At 32.1% G+C, this 12,450-nt stretch overlaps 1 protein-coding gene across 6 annotated transcripts in view; it reads right to left on the reverse strand.

The window, feature by feature from the left end:
* Positions 1 to 12,450, reverse strand: part of ZMYND11 (zinc finger MYND-type containing 11) — a 137,233-nt gene that overhangs the window by 75,600 nt on the left and 49,183 nt on the right. For all 6 annotated transcript variants that reach the window (XR_012470024.1, XM_074193235.1, XM_074193234.1 and 3 more), the window contains one exon: positions 10,162 to 10,296. Coding sequence is in view for 5 of the 6 variants with exons in the window: in XM_074193235.1 (XP_074049336.1) it covers positions 10,162 to 10,277 (116 nt within the window). In the remaining variant the exon portion in view is untranslated. Of the gene's footprint in view, positions 1 to 10,161; positions 10,297 to 12,450 lie in introns of those variants that run through there.

Below are 12,450 nucleotides of genomic sequence, written 5' to 3' on the forward strand. Positions count from 1 at the left end.
CTGGGATATATGACTGCTTAGATATATATCTATCTATTGAAAATATTGGAAAGAAATTCTTGTCCAGATATGGATTGGACTGGATGGTCTCTGAGGTGCCTTTCTAATAAGATACTGTGATTCTGTGGATAACTAAGGTTGCCTAAAATGGAATAATAATGGAAAAAATCCCAAACAGGAAAGATGGAAGAAAACAAAAAGATAGGTTGCAGGAGGCAATAAATCAGACTTTAAAGATACATGAGAAAATTAGTACTTTTATTTCTTAGCAATAATTTTAAAAACAATATTTACAATATTTAAAAATAACATTTATTCAGTAGCTTTATTTTCTACAAAAAAATCCCTAATTTTCTTATCCAACATTTCTGGAGCACAATTTGGAATTATGCTCAAAGGGCAATAAAAATGTGTATACCATTTGGTCCAGCAATACCACTACTGGGTCTATACCCTGAAGAGATCATGAAAAAAGGTAAAAAAAATCACTTGTACAAAAATATCCATAGCAGCCCTGTTTGTGGTGGCAAAGAACTGGAAATCGAGTGAATGTCCATCAACTGGGAAATAGCTGAATAAATTGTGGTGTATGTATGTATGTTATGGAATACCATTGTTCTGTTAGAAACCAAGAAGCATGGAAATTCAGAGAAGCCTGGAAGGATTTGCATGAACTGATGCTGAGTGAGATGAGCAAAACCAAAAGAACATTGTACACTCTAACAGCAACATGGGGGTGTTGGTCAATCTTAATGGACTTCCTCATTTCATTAGTGCAACAATCAGACAAAATTTTAGGATATCTGTGATGAAGAATACCATCTGTATCCAAAGAAAGAACTGAAGAGTTTAAAGAAAGACTATTACTTTTAATTTTAAAAAAGCTATCTTGTTATGTAATTTTGTATTCTCTTATGGTTTATTTTTTTCCTTAAAGATATGATTTCTCTCTCAACACATTCAATTTTGATCAATGTATAGCAAGGAAACAATGTAAAGACTATCAGACTGCTTTCTGTGGGGAGTGGAGGGGAGGTAAGTGTGAATACAGGGAAAATTGTAAAAATTTAAAAAAAGAAAAGGAAAAAGGGAAAATACCCCTAATTTTAAAGATATCATATCTATTTTCTTTAAATTGAAATAAAATGTGTTACTTTAGTGTTATAATTCTATTTCATTATGATAGAGTTTAGGTATCGTTATACCTTTCAATCAACTGAAGATCAAGTGTACCATGGAATATCTTCATTAAGAATGTCCACAATGTATACAAAGGTTATTCTCATACAAATTTTATGTAAAAAGGTATAGAGGTTAATGGTTATTGATGTTTTCTTGGTTGTATTTTGACTTTGAAATTTTTATGGTTCACTTGATATTAATGATCATTGTCATTTTACTAGGTTGTTTGTTTTATATTTCAAAGAATCATATATAATTCTGACATTATTAAAGGAAAGAGGAGTCAAATTTTTTTTACAGAATCAAAATCCTTTTTTATTTTCAAAACAGAATATAGACAAGTATATAGTAGGATCTTGTGAAATATTACTTATGAAAACTTGATTTTTCCACACTTTTGGTAACTGCCCCTTCCCTTGGATATCTTGAGAATCAATCACTGAACCCCCTCAAAACTATCTTAAGTCCAGGATGGAGACCTCCTATGAATATGATTAGTCAAATCTCATTACTTTCACATTAGAGCTGTTACTACTTTTCTATAACACTGTCACTATGATACCACAGACCACTATTGTTTTTAATTGTCTTGAATCATTGTATTTTTATAATGTTCCATATAGTTTATTATTTATTTTAAAAAATACATTTTTTCAACTACTTGCAATAGTAGCTTACAAAAATCATTTTTGACAATATTTTGTGTTTGCTTCCCTGAATTCCCATCCCTCCTGGTTTCTAATAGAACAATAGTGTTCCATGACATACATATACCACAATTTGTGCAGTCATTCCCCAATTGAAGGGCATTCACTTAATTTCCAATTCTTTGCCACCACAAACAGGGCTGCTACGAATATTTTTGTACAAGTGAAGTTTTTACCCTTTTTCAACATCTCTTCAGGGTATAGACCCAATAGTGGTATTATTGGATCAAAGGTTATGCACATTTTTATTGCCCCTTGGGCGTAGTTCCAAGTTGCTCTCCAGAAAGGTTGGATGAGGTCACAGCACATTTCTTTAATAAGTAATGATTTAGAGCAATTTTTCATATGACTATGGATCACTTTGATCTCATCTGTAAATTGACTTTCCATATCCTTTGACCATTTGTCAATTGGGGGAATGGCTTGGTTTTTTATAAATTTGACTCCATTCTCTATATATTTTAAGAAATGAGTCCTTTGTCAGAAATACTAGTTGTAAAAATTGTTTCTTTACTACATTTTTTTAGTTTTGTTTGTGTAAAAGCTTTTTAATTTAATGTAATCAAAATTATCTACTTTGTTTTTAACTGTTTTCTTCACCTCTTCCTTGGCACAGACCACTATTGTTAATGGTGAAAGGATTTTATTATAAAAAGGTTTTCAAAGTATGCAGAAAGTGTTTACAGAGTGCTTCCTATAGGCCAGACGCTGTGCTGGACACTGGGGAAAGAGTGCAGACCTGAAATTTGACTAATTTATGGAACGCTGAGGGGGTAGGTGACTTGGGTACTCCCCACAGTCCACGTTTCAGAGACCAGGTTTCATTTCAGAGCCAAAGCTGATTTGAGGTTTGCAATTAATACCAAACTGCCTAATGTGCTAGGTATTAGGGATACATATTAATTGCCTATAAAATATAAAGTTTTTGTTTTTGGTGGGGAGACAGCCACAGATGAGGAGCTCAGTAAAAGGCCTTGGGGAGGAGTTGGTATCTGGGACAGTTTGTTTTCATCTCTGATCTGATCGTTTTCCTCATTCTAGTTTAGTTTCAGCCAACAATGGTTTCAATCAACAATCAATCAATCAACATTTATGAAGCACCTGTTATGCACCAGACACACCAGAATGAAACCGGCCCTACTCTTAAGTCCATAAGTCCATCACAGGGGCTTTGCTGAGTTGGGTCTTTTGCCTATATTTCATTCAACTGATTTTTCCTCCCCAGGGTTATTCAGTTTTATGGTGGAATATTGCTCAGAGTTCCACCATTATCCATTATAAAATTGTAGAAAGATTTAAAAAAAAATATTTTATTGATTTCTTTCCCTACTATTATCAATTTCCTCCCCCTTACTGAATTCCTCTTGATAACTACTTTTCAGAAAAGCACAACCAACTAAGTTCTTAAAACACCTCCACAACTACCTCCCTCACTCTCCTCAAACTCCAGGGACAGGATTTACTTCTTGTCTTCTGAAGTCATAGCTGGCCACTATAATTGACTCCAAAAGTCTGAATGATGTTTCCCTGTACATTATTTTGGTCGTTGAGTAAACTATTCTTGTTCTGTTCCATTTCTCTCTGTATCAGTTAACAGTTAAGTCTTTCTAAATTTCTATGAATTCTTCATAACTGTCATTCCCTTTCACACGTTAAAATTCCACCACATTCATATGCCACAATTTGATCAACCATTACTCAATTGATGGGCTCTCATTCCAGTTCTCTGCTATTACATATTATGTGTTCTCTCTATATCCTTATGTACAAATGCACAGACACATATGTTCCTCTTTTTATCTTTGTAAGGGTATCACTAGGTCACTAGTTTTAATCTCATCTTAAAGTTTAAATTCCTAATTCTTTCCCAATGGTTAGGACAATTTATAGCTCTACAAATGAAACTTTGAAGTGCCTATTTTCATACTAGTCCTGAAACATTTATCATTTTCAACTTCAGACAGCTTTGCCAAAACAAACGAGTTTTACTATAAAGAGATGATTCCCTTGGTTGCCAAAGTCTCCACTTAGCCAGTAAGTCAAAGGTTTGCTTACCAGTGGTTAGATTTGTTTGGGTTTGCTGTTGCTATTATTGTTATTTTGGTGGAGAAGTACTATTTTGTTCTCTTGTAAAGGGAAATAATAAATTTCTAAATGAAATTGTTATGACTGTCAATGGCCTTTCTTCCATACATTTCTCACTTTTTGGTTAGGTTGGTAGTTGTTTGGTTAAGTTGGTAGTTGTTTGTACACTTTAAGTTTTGCTCATATTTATTTTTGTCCTCATTTTACATTAATTTTTTTGACAAGGCAGTGAGGTTAAGTGCCCAAGGTCACATAGGTAATTATTAAGTGTCTGATACTGGATTTGAACTCAGGTCCTTCTGACTCCAGGACAGGTGTTCTATCCACTGCACCACCTAGCTGCCCCTCCTTTTATATTAGTTTTGATCTTTGTTCTCAAAAGTCAGTGTTTTACCCTACACAGCTTGTCTAGAAATGATTCTAACAAAAGAATTTTCCCCCAGATTAAAATACAAATAATTTAATTTTTTGTGTGATTTTAGTTGGTGTTTGCCATGTCCTATAATTTCTAATTTTCTCAAAGGAAGAATTTGTCATTTAGAAACACAAAGTTTCCATGTACTGTTTCTTAAGATTTTACTCTTTCTCCTACCTTACTGTGAAATGTTTTCCAGGGTCTATTGAATACCCTTGTCTATTCCTATACCATTAACAATGAAATTACTGCACATTAAAATATAAGCTGATTTGATTTGGAAAACCTTATCAAATTCTTTGTAGAAGTTCTCCCTCCTTACTCATTCTCTGTAAAAAAAGGAACATAAGCTTTTATTTTTATGGTGTCCTTTTTTGCCAATAATTATTCTGAGTACAATAGTATAAAATAAGTAAATATCCCAAGAAATTATTTTTCTTGCTGCCTCTGGACACATAACAAAAGCAACTCTACCAATTCCTTTATTTACCCTGCATGGAGAACCTTTGATCCATTCTTCCCTGTTGTTGCTACAATTTTATCTTTTGGTTCTGGTCATAAGGATAATGTCAAAGCAGTTACAGTTCAGTTCCTCTGGTAGCTCATCCACGTTTTTGATCTTTGGATAAGAATCTCACATTCAGAGTACCCATTAAAGTACATAGATAGTTTAAAAATTGGGATTCTAAGTACCCTCTGTGTTCTTACCCAACACTCTACAACTATCACTGCAGTAACAGAGTGAGGTTCACTTATTATTTTTCTTTGATTTATTACCAAATGTTCAGCTTTTTTTTTTTTAACACAACTAGCTAGAATGGTTCTTGCAAAGTGGACATAAGTTTGCTATGTGCCAAAAATGTACTTAAAACCTTTCCATCACACTCAATCTACTAAAGCTTACTGTTCACAGGCACAGATACTGGGTCATCTCCATGCTCTGAAGAGGAATGGAATAAGACTTTGTGGAGGAAAATAAGAAACCTAAAAAGAAGAAATAAAGAAATGCATTCTGGCTACAGGATGTGGTTTTATAATTCATGAAAACGTATGGGAAAGAACATACTACATTTGTGGAACAGTTAGCAGTAAATGAGAAGTCATTACGCTACAGTTTTCTTTAACCAAAAATGTCACTATTTCTATACATATAGTCCAAAGTAGTCAAAGACAGAAGTAAATGGCACATACATCTAAAAATTTACATACCAGCTCTATTTAAACTTAAACTTCAGAAGATCTGTACAAATTGACACAGAGTATAAAGTAAAAACAACTTGAATTATATATATATATATATATATATATATATATATATATATATATATATATATATATATTAACGTAAATTGAAATAGTGTGGAAAGACTTCAGAAGACTGATGATGAAAACATGCTTTTCCTTACTTGGAAGAAAGGGTTGGACTAGAAGTACAAAAAAAGTGGCAGATATCTAGACACAATAAACATGGTCATTTCTTTTGCATGACATACTTTTTGGTTACAAAGAAGGGCTAATCAGAGAGAGAGGAAGTTGGTAGACAATGACTAATACAAAAATGGAAGAAAAGAATAACAATGAAACATTAAATACATTCAAAAAGAGTAGCTGTAGTACAGAAAGAAATATAGAGAAGTAAAGCAACTGTGTAATTATTGAGTCTAATTCAATATATACATTCACAATTTTATTTGCAATCAGTCAAGTTTATTAAACCTATTTAACTAGGTGGGGAGGACATATTTATACAAAAAGCTCAAGACAATAGCCATTTAAATCTCAAATACCTAAAGAATGATGACAACTAAAAGCACTTAGGAGTTTAGAGAAGGGAGAAATAACTCTAGGTTATAATACTCATGAGGAGGTTTCATGAAAGAGGTAAAATTTTAAAAGAACTTTAAAGGATAGATAGAATCTGGGCAGTTGAAAAGGAAGGTGAGAGGAAAAGAGGGAACAGAACATTATTCTAGATATGGGAAAAAAAATTAAAGGTTAAGATATAAATGTACCTGTGATTTTAGTGAAATAATGAACAGACCAGTCTTGTTAAAGTAGAAGGAGAGAATATTTGTTACAAGGACCTTTTTATGGTGTGTGTATTTTTTTCAATGGTGGGATAGGAAAAAAATTATTTTCTAAAAATAAGGTAGAGTATGGGAGGAGAGGAAGATAACACTGATATGGCAAACAGGTCAAATTATGAAAAAAAGCCCTGAATATCAAATCTTTTTTTTAACTTAACAATAAAAGGTTTTTAGCTTTAACTTACATTTGGTCTCCTTAGTGAATAACTTAATCTGATAATTATTTAAGCTTGGTATTTTACATATATTAAAGCTTTTCAAATTTTCAATAAGAACAGTACCACTCAGAAGAGAGGGGAAATGATTTTTTTTAAATCATGAAGAACAATTATTTCAAAATTATTCTACATTCATTTTGACTCTGAGGGAAAATCTCAATGTAGAACTAATTTAAGAATCTTTTATTTTTTGGAAATGGACTCAGGGTTTTGTTTGGACATTGTTAGATTCAAAATTTTAAAAAACAGAAGTTTCCATTTATTTAAGCGAAAGTTAAATGGTATGATCAATGAGTAAAAGTTATCAAGTAATAAAACTAAAAGGTCTTGTTTTATTTTATGTTCAAAAGAACTTTCTTATTTTCAGTTTTGGTTTATGCATATCTGGAACAACAGTAAGAACTTCAAAACTCAGAAATTTCATTGCTCACCATAGCACAATAAATTTGAAATCACATTTTCTTAAATAGCAATAAGGGTAAATTAATCTTTGCCCTAGTCTACTATTATAATTTGAATCAACCTTCTCTGTCAATTCAATATTAATTGCCCATATTTAGTGATTTGTTTTCAATGTTGACAGTCACAAATATTCTAACTCCACTTCCAGTTTTTCTGTATTAAAATAATAGCAAACTCAAACCCCATTCCCATGTATAAAAGAAACCAACTCTTTTATTCCAAAATATGAAATTTAAACTCTCTTATAATTTTTATCAAAAATTATTTAAAGCTGAAATATGTTCAGAAATTAAAAATCAGATATTAATAAGTCTTTTGGTTATAATATTTTGTTTAGTTGTAGATAGAAAGATGGCAATGAACAGAATTTGACTTATAACAGTAAAGCTTGATTTTGTGATGATGCAATAATTGTTTCTTTATACAACCTTCCTAATTTAAGAAATGCATATGTAATTTCTAATGAAAAACAAAACTAACTTTAGAATATCTAACATTTAAATCAAGCCTTTCTTAAGGATTTTATATTATTAAAACACTTATAAACACTTTTGGAAATCAGAAGGTCAGCATGAACTATATTTAAAACCAATCTGCTAATTTCTAACATATTTAATTCAGAATTTATTTTACTTTATCATGATAAATGTTTATCATGAATTATAAACACTCCATTCGGAGGCACAAAAAAGGATTAAACATTTTAAAGACATTTAATTTCTTTTTAAAATATATTTTTTATTTCATGAAACATTCTCAATTATATTTAACAGTGTTTTTGGCATTCATTTCTTAAAATTTTGAGTTCCAAAGCTTTTCCCTCCCTCTTACCCCTTGAGAAGGCAAGCAATATATCTATTATTTATGTGGTCATGCAAAATAAAAATTTCCATATTAGACATGCCATATCTAATTTTAATAAATATAGGAGACAGATTTCAACTAACATTCTGTAATATAACCATATTGTCTTTCATGATTTTGATACAAAACCTGAAAATTTTTTGAAAATGAGGATAATAACTTTTGTTTCTTGGGTTATCTAAATAGAAAAATTAGAAGTCCATTATATACTATAAACCATTCAATATAGGCTTGTAACCATCAATCTAAAAGCCTCAAGAGTTGTTTGGTCCATTCTGTCATTTTAAAGATAAGAAGACATTTAAGGTGTTCCACAAACAGGCATCACTCTAGTCTAGCCTTCTGAACTGGAAGACTAGGTCTTCTGGTAATCTCTACTCCAGACAAACTACTTCCCATCTCCTATATACATCCTACATTTTATCCCCCTATATTGTTACTCACAGATCCTTAAGCCTTAAATAGTATTCACCCCCCCATCTCCTTTAATTCCTTTAAAGTCCAACTCAAATAATATTAAGCTAAAATTTATATAACATTTAAAGATTAGCAAACTTTTTTGGGTATATCTTAAATTTTGACACCTCTGATAGGAAAGCTTGCTGAAATCTGTCATTCAGTAATGGTTTTTCCCCTTTAGATCTTAGGAAACCCTTTACATTTTTTGCAATATGATCATTTGTGCATATGTAATATCTTTCTACTAGACAGTGAGCTCAATGAAGGCAAAGATGTCTTACATAACTTGGTAATCCATCCAGTGCCTAGCACAATGCTCTCTGGTCAAAACAGGTCCTTAATAACTTTTTTGTTGGGTTGATCTGATTAATACTATCCCTTATTTTTTCCACTGCTTATAAGACCTACTGGTATTATTGTTATTATCTATTCATCTCACATAATTGTCCAATGCATTTAAGTATACATTCTATTTCTCACAAAATTAGTCAGATTTGGCACATTAATTGGTAATCTAATAGAGCTGATCTCTAGCTGATTTACAGCTTTGCCCCATCGATTGGTACTGTGCTTCAGTTTGTCTACAGGACATTGTTTGCTTTCACTACTTTGAGCTTTAATAACTTTAAATTAAAGCTACTTTAACTTAAAAAGTCATAAAGTTTTTAGAGTCATACTACTTACCTATATGTTGAATTTATAAATTGAGCAGCAACATACATATACTTCAAAGTCAACTTCATTTCAGTTTGTTTACTTTTTTATTTTTTTAGGTTTTAGCAAGGCAAATGGGGTTAAGTGGCTTGCACAAGGCCACATAACTAGGTAATTCTTAAGTGTCTGAGGTTGGATTTGAACTCAGGTCCTCCTGACTCCAGGGCCAGTGCTCTATCCACTGCACCACCTAGCTGCCCCTCATTTCAATTTATTGCTAGATAAGACGCTCTCTAGGTTTCTATTCTTAGTCCTAAATTCTACAATTTTATGATACCCAAGTATAAGCCCAATTTCTACTCCTCAGACATTTTGCCTTCTGCATTACATGCAGGAGATATATTTGATGGAAGCGACTGCCAAAGGAGACACAGTGTGCCAGTGAAACAGGTGGAGTTGATGGGAGAGCTTACTGGAAGAAAACCCAGCCATGGAACATCCTCACTAGACTGGGAGCTCCTTGACAGAATGAACAGCTTTTCCCTTCCTTGGCACCCTAAGAGTTTAATGTGCACAATTTGGGCTTAGTAAATGTTTGCTAACTAGAGACTAAAAGTTTTCTCCTTAAGTGATAGTAAAACTTCTCTCTTAAGAGTTGAGAACTTATCTTGCCACCAGCAAAGAGTTCTTTCACCCTTTTACATTATCTGATATCTTCTAATGTAGAGAACTTCTCTAATTTCTGCTGGCTATTTTCCTTGGGTAAAAATGGACCTGGTTATTGGTGACAGTCTTTTGTATAAACAAAAATGTATGAAAAAATGTTCAAGCTAGTGAGTATAAACTGAAAGGCATCTTCATTTCTTAAGAGTGATCTGGGAAGCTTTTGCTTCTATAACATCCCTATGTTATAAAAATGAAGTTTGTAAATACTGATTTATTTTATAAATCTTTTTCTACAGAGTTCACAAAGAGAGTACTATATTTTAAAAATCCATTTAAAATGTTTACTATGAAATGCTACTTACTTTGTAATGCGGTCAATGTTAGCAATTTGCTTCTGGTTTCGAATGATCTCAATAGCTGCCCAAAGATGCTGGATAGCTTTTGTATCCGCTTGCCGTCTCTTTGTTAAGCGTGCCATGACCTATTCACTTTTTTTGCTGTAGTAAAACACAAAGAACATATGTATGCTGAGTTATGGAGCTAAATATATCAATATTTCTTATAATAAGTGGAACTACTAGCAATTCTTGATTTAGGGAAAAATCAATACAGGTCCTAAAGCATCTAGACCATGATTCCAAGTTAACTTTGGGTCACCAAACAAATTCTTTATAAAGAACACTATACTGAACAGCCCTAGTATGGCTAAAGGCTCTTGGCTTTATACCTTATTTCTAACCTAGTTCTTTCTACTGGGGTCAAATGACTCATGCATATTTATTGTCATATTCCTTTTATTTCTCGAAAACCAGATTAGCACTTCTATTCCTAAACATGCCCTCCCCTCCATGAACTTTGTTTATGTAACATTAGCATTTGCCATGGAAAGACTTTTAGGAGATCTAACAAGTATATATAGAAGCAAATACAGCACAGTTTGGCTTTGGCTTACAGCGGAAGCTTTCTATAGCATTAAAGAAACAGTACTCTCTTCCCCACTGGTAGTTCTTTTTACTTCAAACTCTGCTTCAGGATCATCTTATTGCAGTCAGTCAGTGTTCAAAAGTTTTAAAGAAAACAAGGAACAATATTTATTTCAATGGTAGCCTACACATACAATCACAAAATGATAAAAATAGCTTTTATGAAAGTTTCCACTGTTTTTTGAAAGTAAACAAAATACTAAGCATTTTAAAACATATCTTATTTAAATATATTAATTTTCCTAATTTAAATGATATAAATTCTGAAAATATATTGTTTTATTTAACCCAAAATGTTAATCTTAACAAAGTATTTATTTGAATATAAAATGTACCACATGTCATAATAAATAATTCAAACATAAAGGATATATATACACACACACACACACACACACACAAACACACACACACACACACAAGAGTGGAAGGACACATCTTTCACTATGGTAAGGGGCAGGAGTTCAATATCTAATACAGTTAATAAAGTAGAAAAAAATACAGAACTTTTGTTATAGAAATGATGAAAGTTTTATACAAACAAAATCAACACAACAAGAATGAAAGGAATGATTAGTAAAATTTTGACATCCAAGATAGAAATGAAACGAATATAAATATATATGACCATTGAAAAATGCCTAAATAACAAAATATGACTAAAAGCCATAATTGAACATATAAGTTGTCATTGGCTATAAACCATATTTAAAAGAAAAATATATATTGCTTTATTTTGGATTTTTCTTGTGATTAGTCATTTAGGGCATTTTCCTCCCACAAATGACTAACCATAAGAGAAAAACCAAAATAAAAACAATCCTGAGATTTTAACTCATACCCAGTGAATCAACAAAGTTGACAAAAGATGTTTTGTTCAAGTACTTTTAGTCAGGTTTAACTCTTCAGGACCCCATTTGGCAAAGATGCTGGAGTGTTTTGCAGCTTCCTTCTCCAGCTCAATTTGTAGATGAAGAAACTCTCAGTAAACAGGGTTAAGGGAATTTGAAAAGTCCAATTAACCTAGAAAAGAGTTTTCAATTATGCAAGAAAAAATTGCAATGCTCTTTGTCCCTAAAAATTATTTTGTAGCATTGCCATGACATGATCTGATAGGAGCATTAGTATGATTAATTTAGGAACAGGTATGCAAAACTGACTTAAAATTATTGAGATTTTAGAGGATAGAAATCAGGTTACTGAGGATAATATTAAAAGAAGGTAACAATGGAAAAGTAGATTAAACATCTGCCTTGTAGTCAGGAGGAGTTCAAGTTCAGACTCAGACAATAACTTAGCTGTGTGACCTGGGCAAGTCACTTAACCCCATTTCCTTGCAAAAACAAAAACAAACAAAAAAAGGGCAACAAAATTGTACACTGTGGGAATAATAGTAAAAGTCTAGGACATGAACCCAGAGTCCAATGCTCCATTCAAATATATTATGACTGACAAAAGAATGAATTTATTATGATTATGGCAATAATAGGCAACTGACTGGAGGCAGGAAGTAAGGAAATACGAAGAACTAAAGACACTAAAATTTTGAGCAGGTGTAACAGAGTGACTATTTAGAAACAGGAACCAAGAGAAGCAGCATCACTGAATGTCAGAAAATGCATTTTGAATTTCACTCATAATGAACTAGTATATATACTACACTAACTT

The sequence above is a fragment of the Macrotis lagotis genome, chromosome 7, assembly GCF_037893015.1.
Source record: "Macrotis lagotis isolate mMagLag1 chromosome 7, bilby.v1.9.chrom.fasta, whole genome shotgun sequence".
Lineage (NCBI taxonomy): Eukaryota > Metazoa > Chordata > Mammalia > Peramelemorphia > Peramelidae > Macrotis > Macrotis lagotis.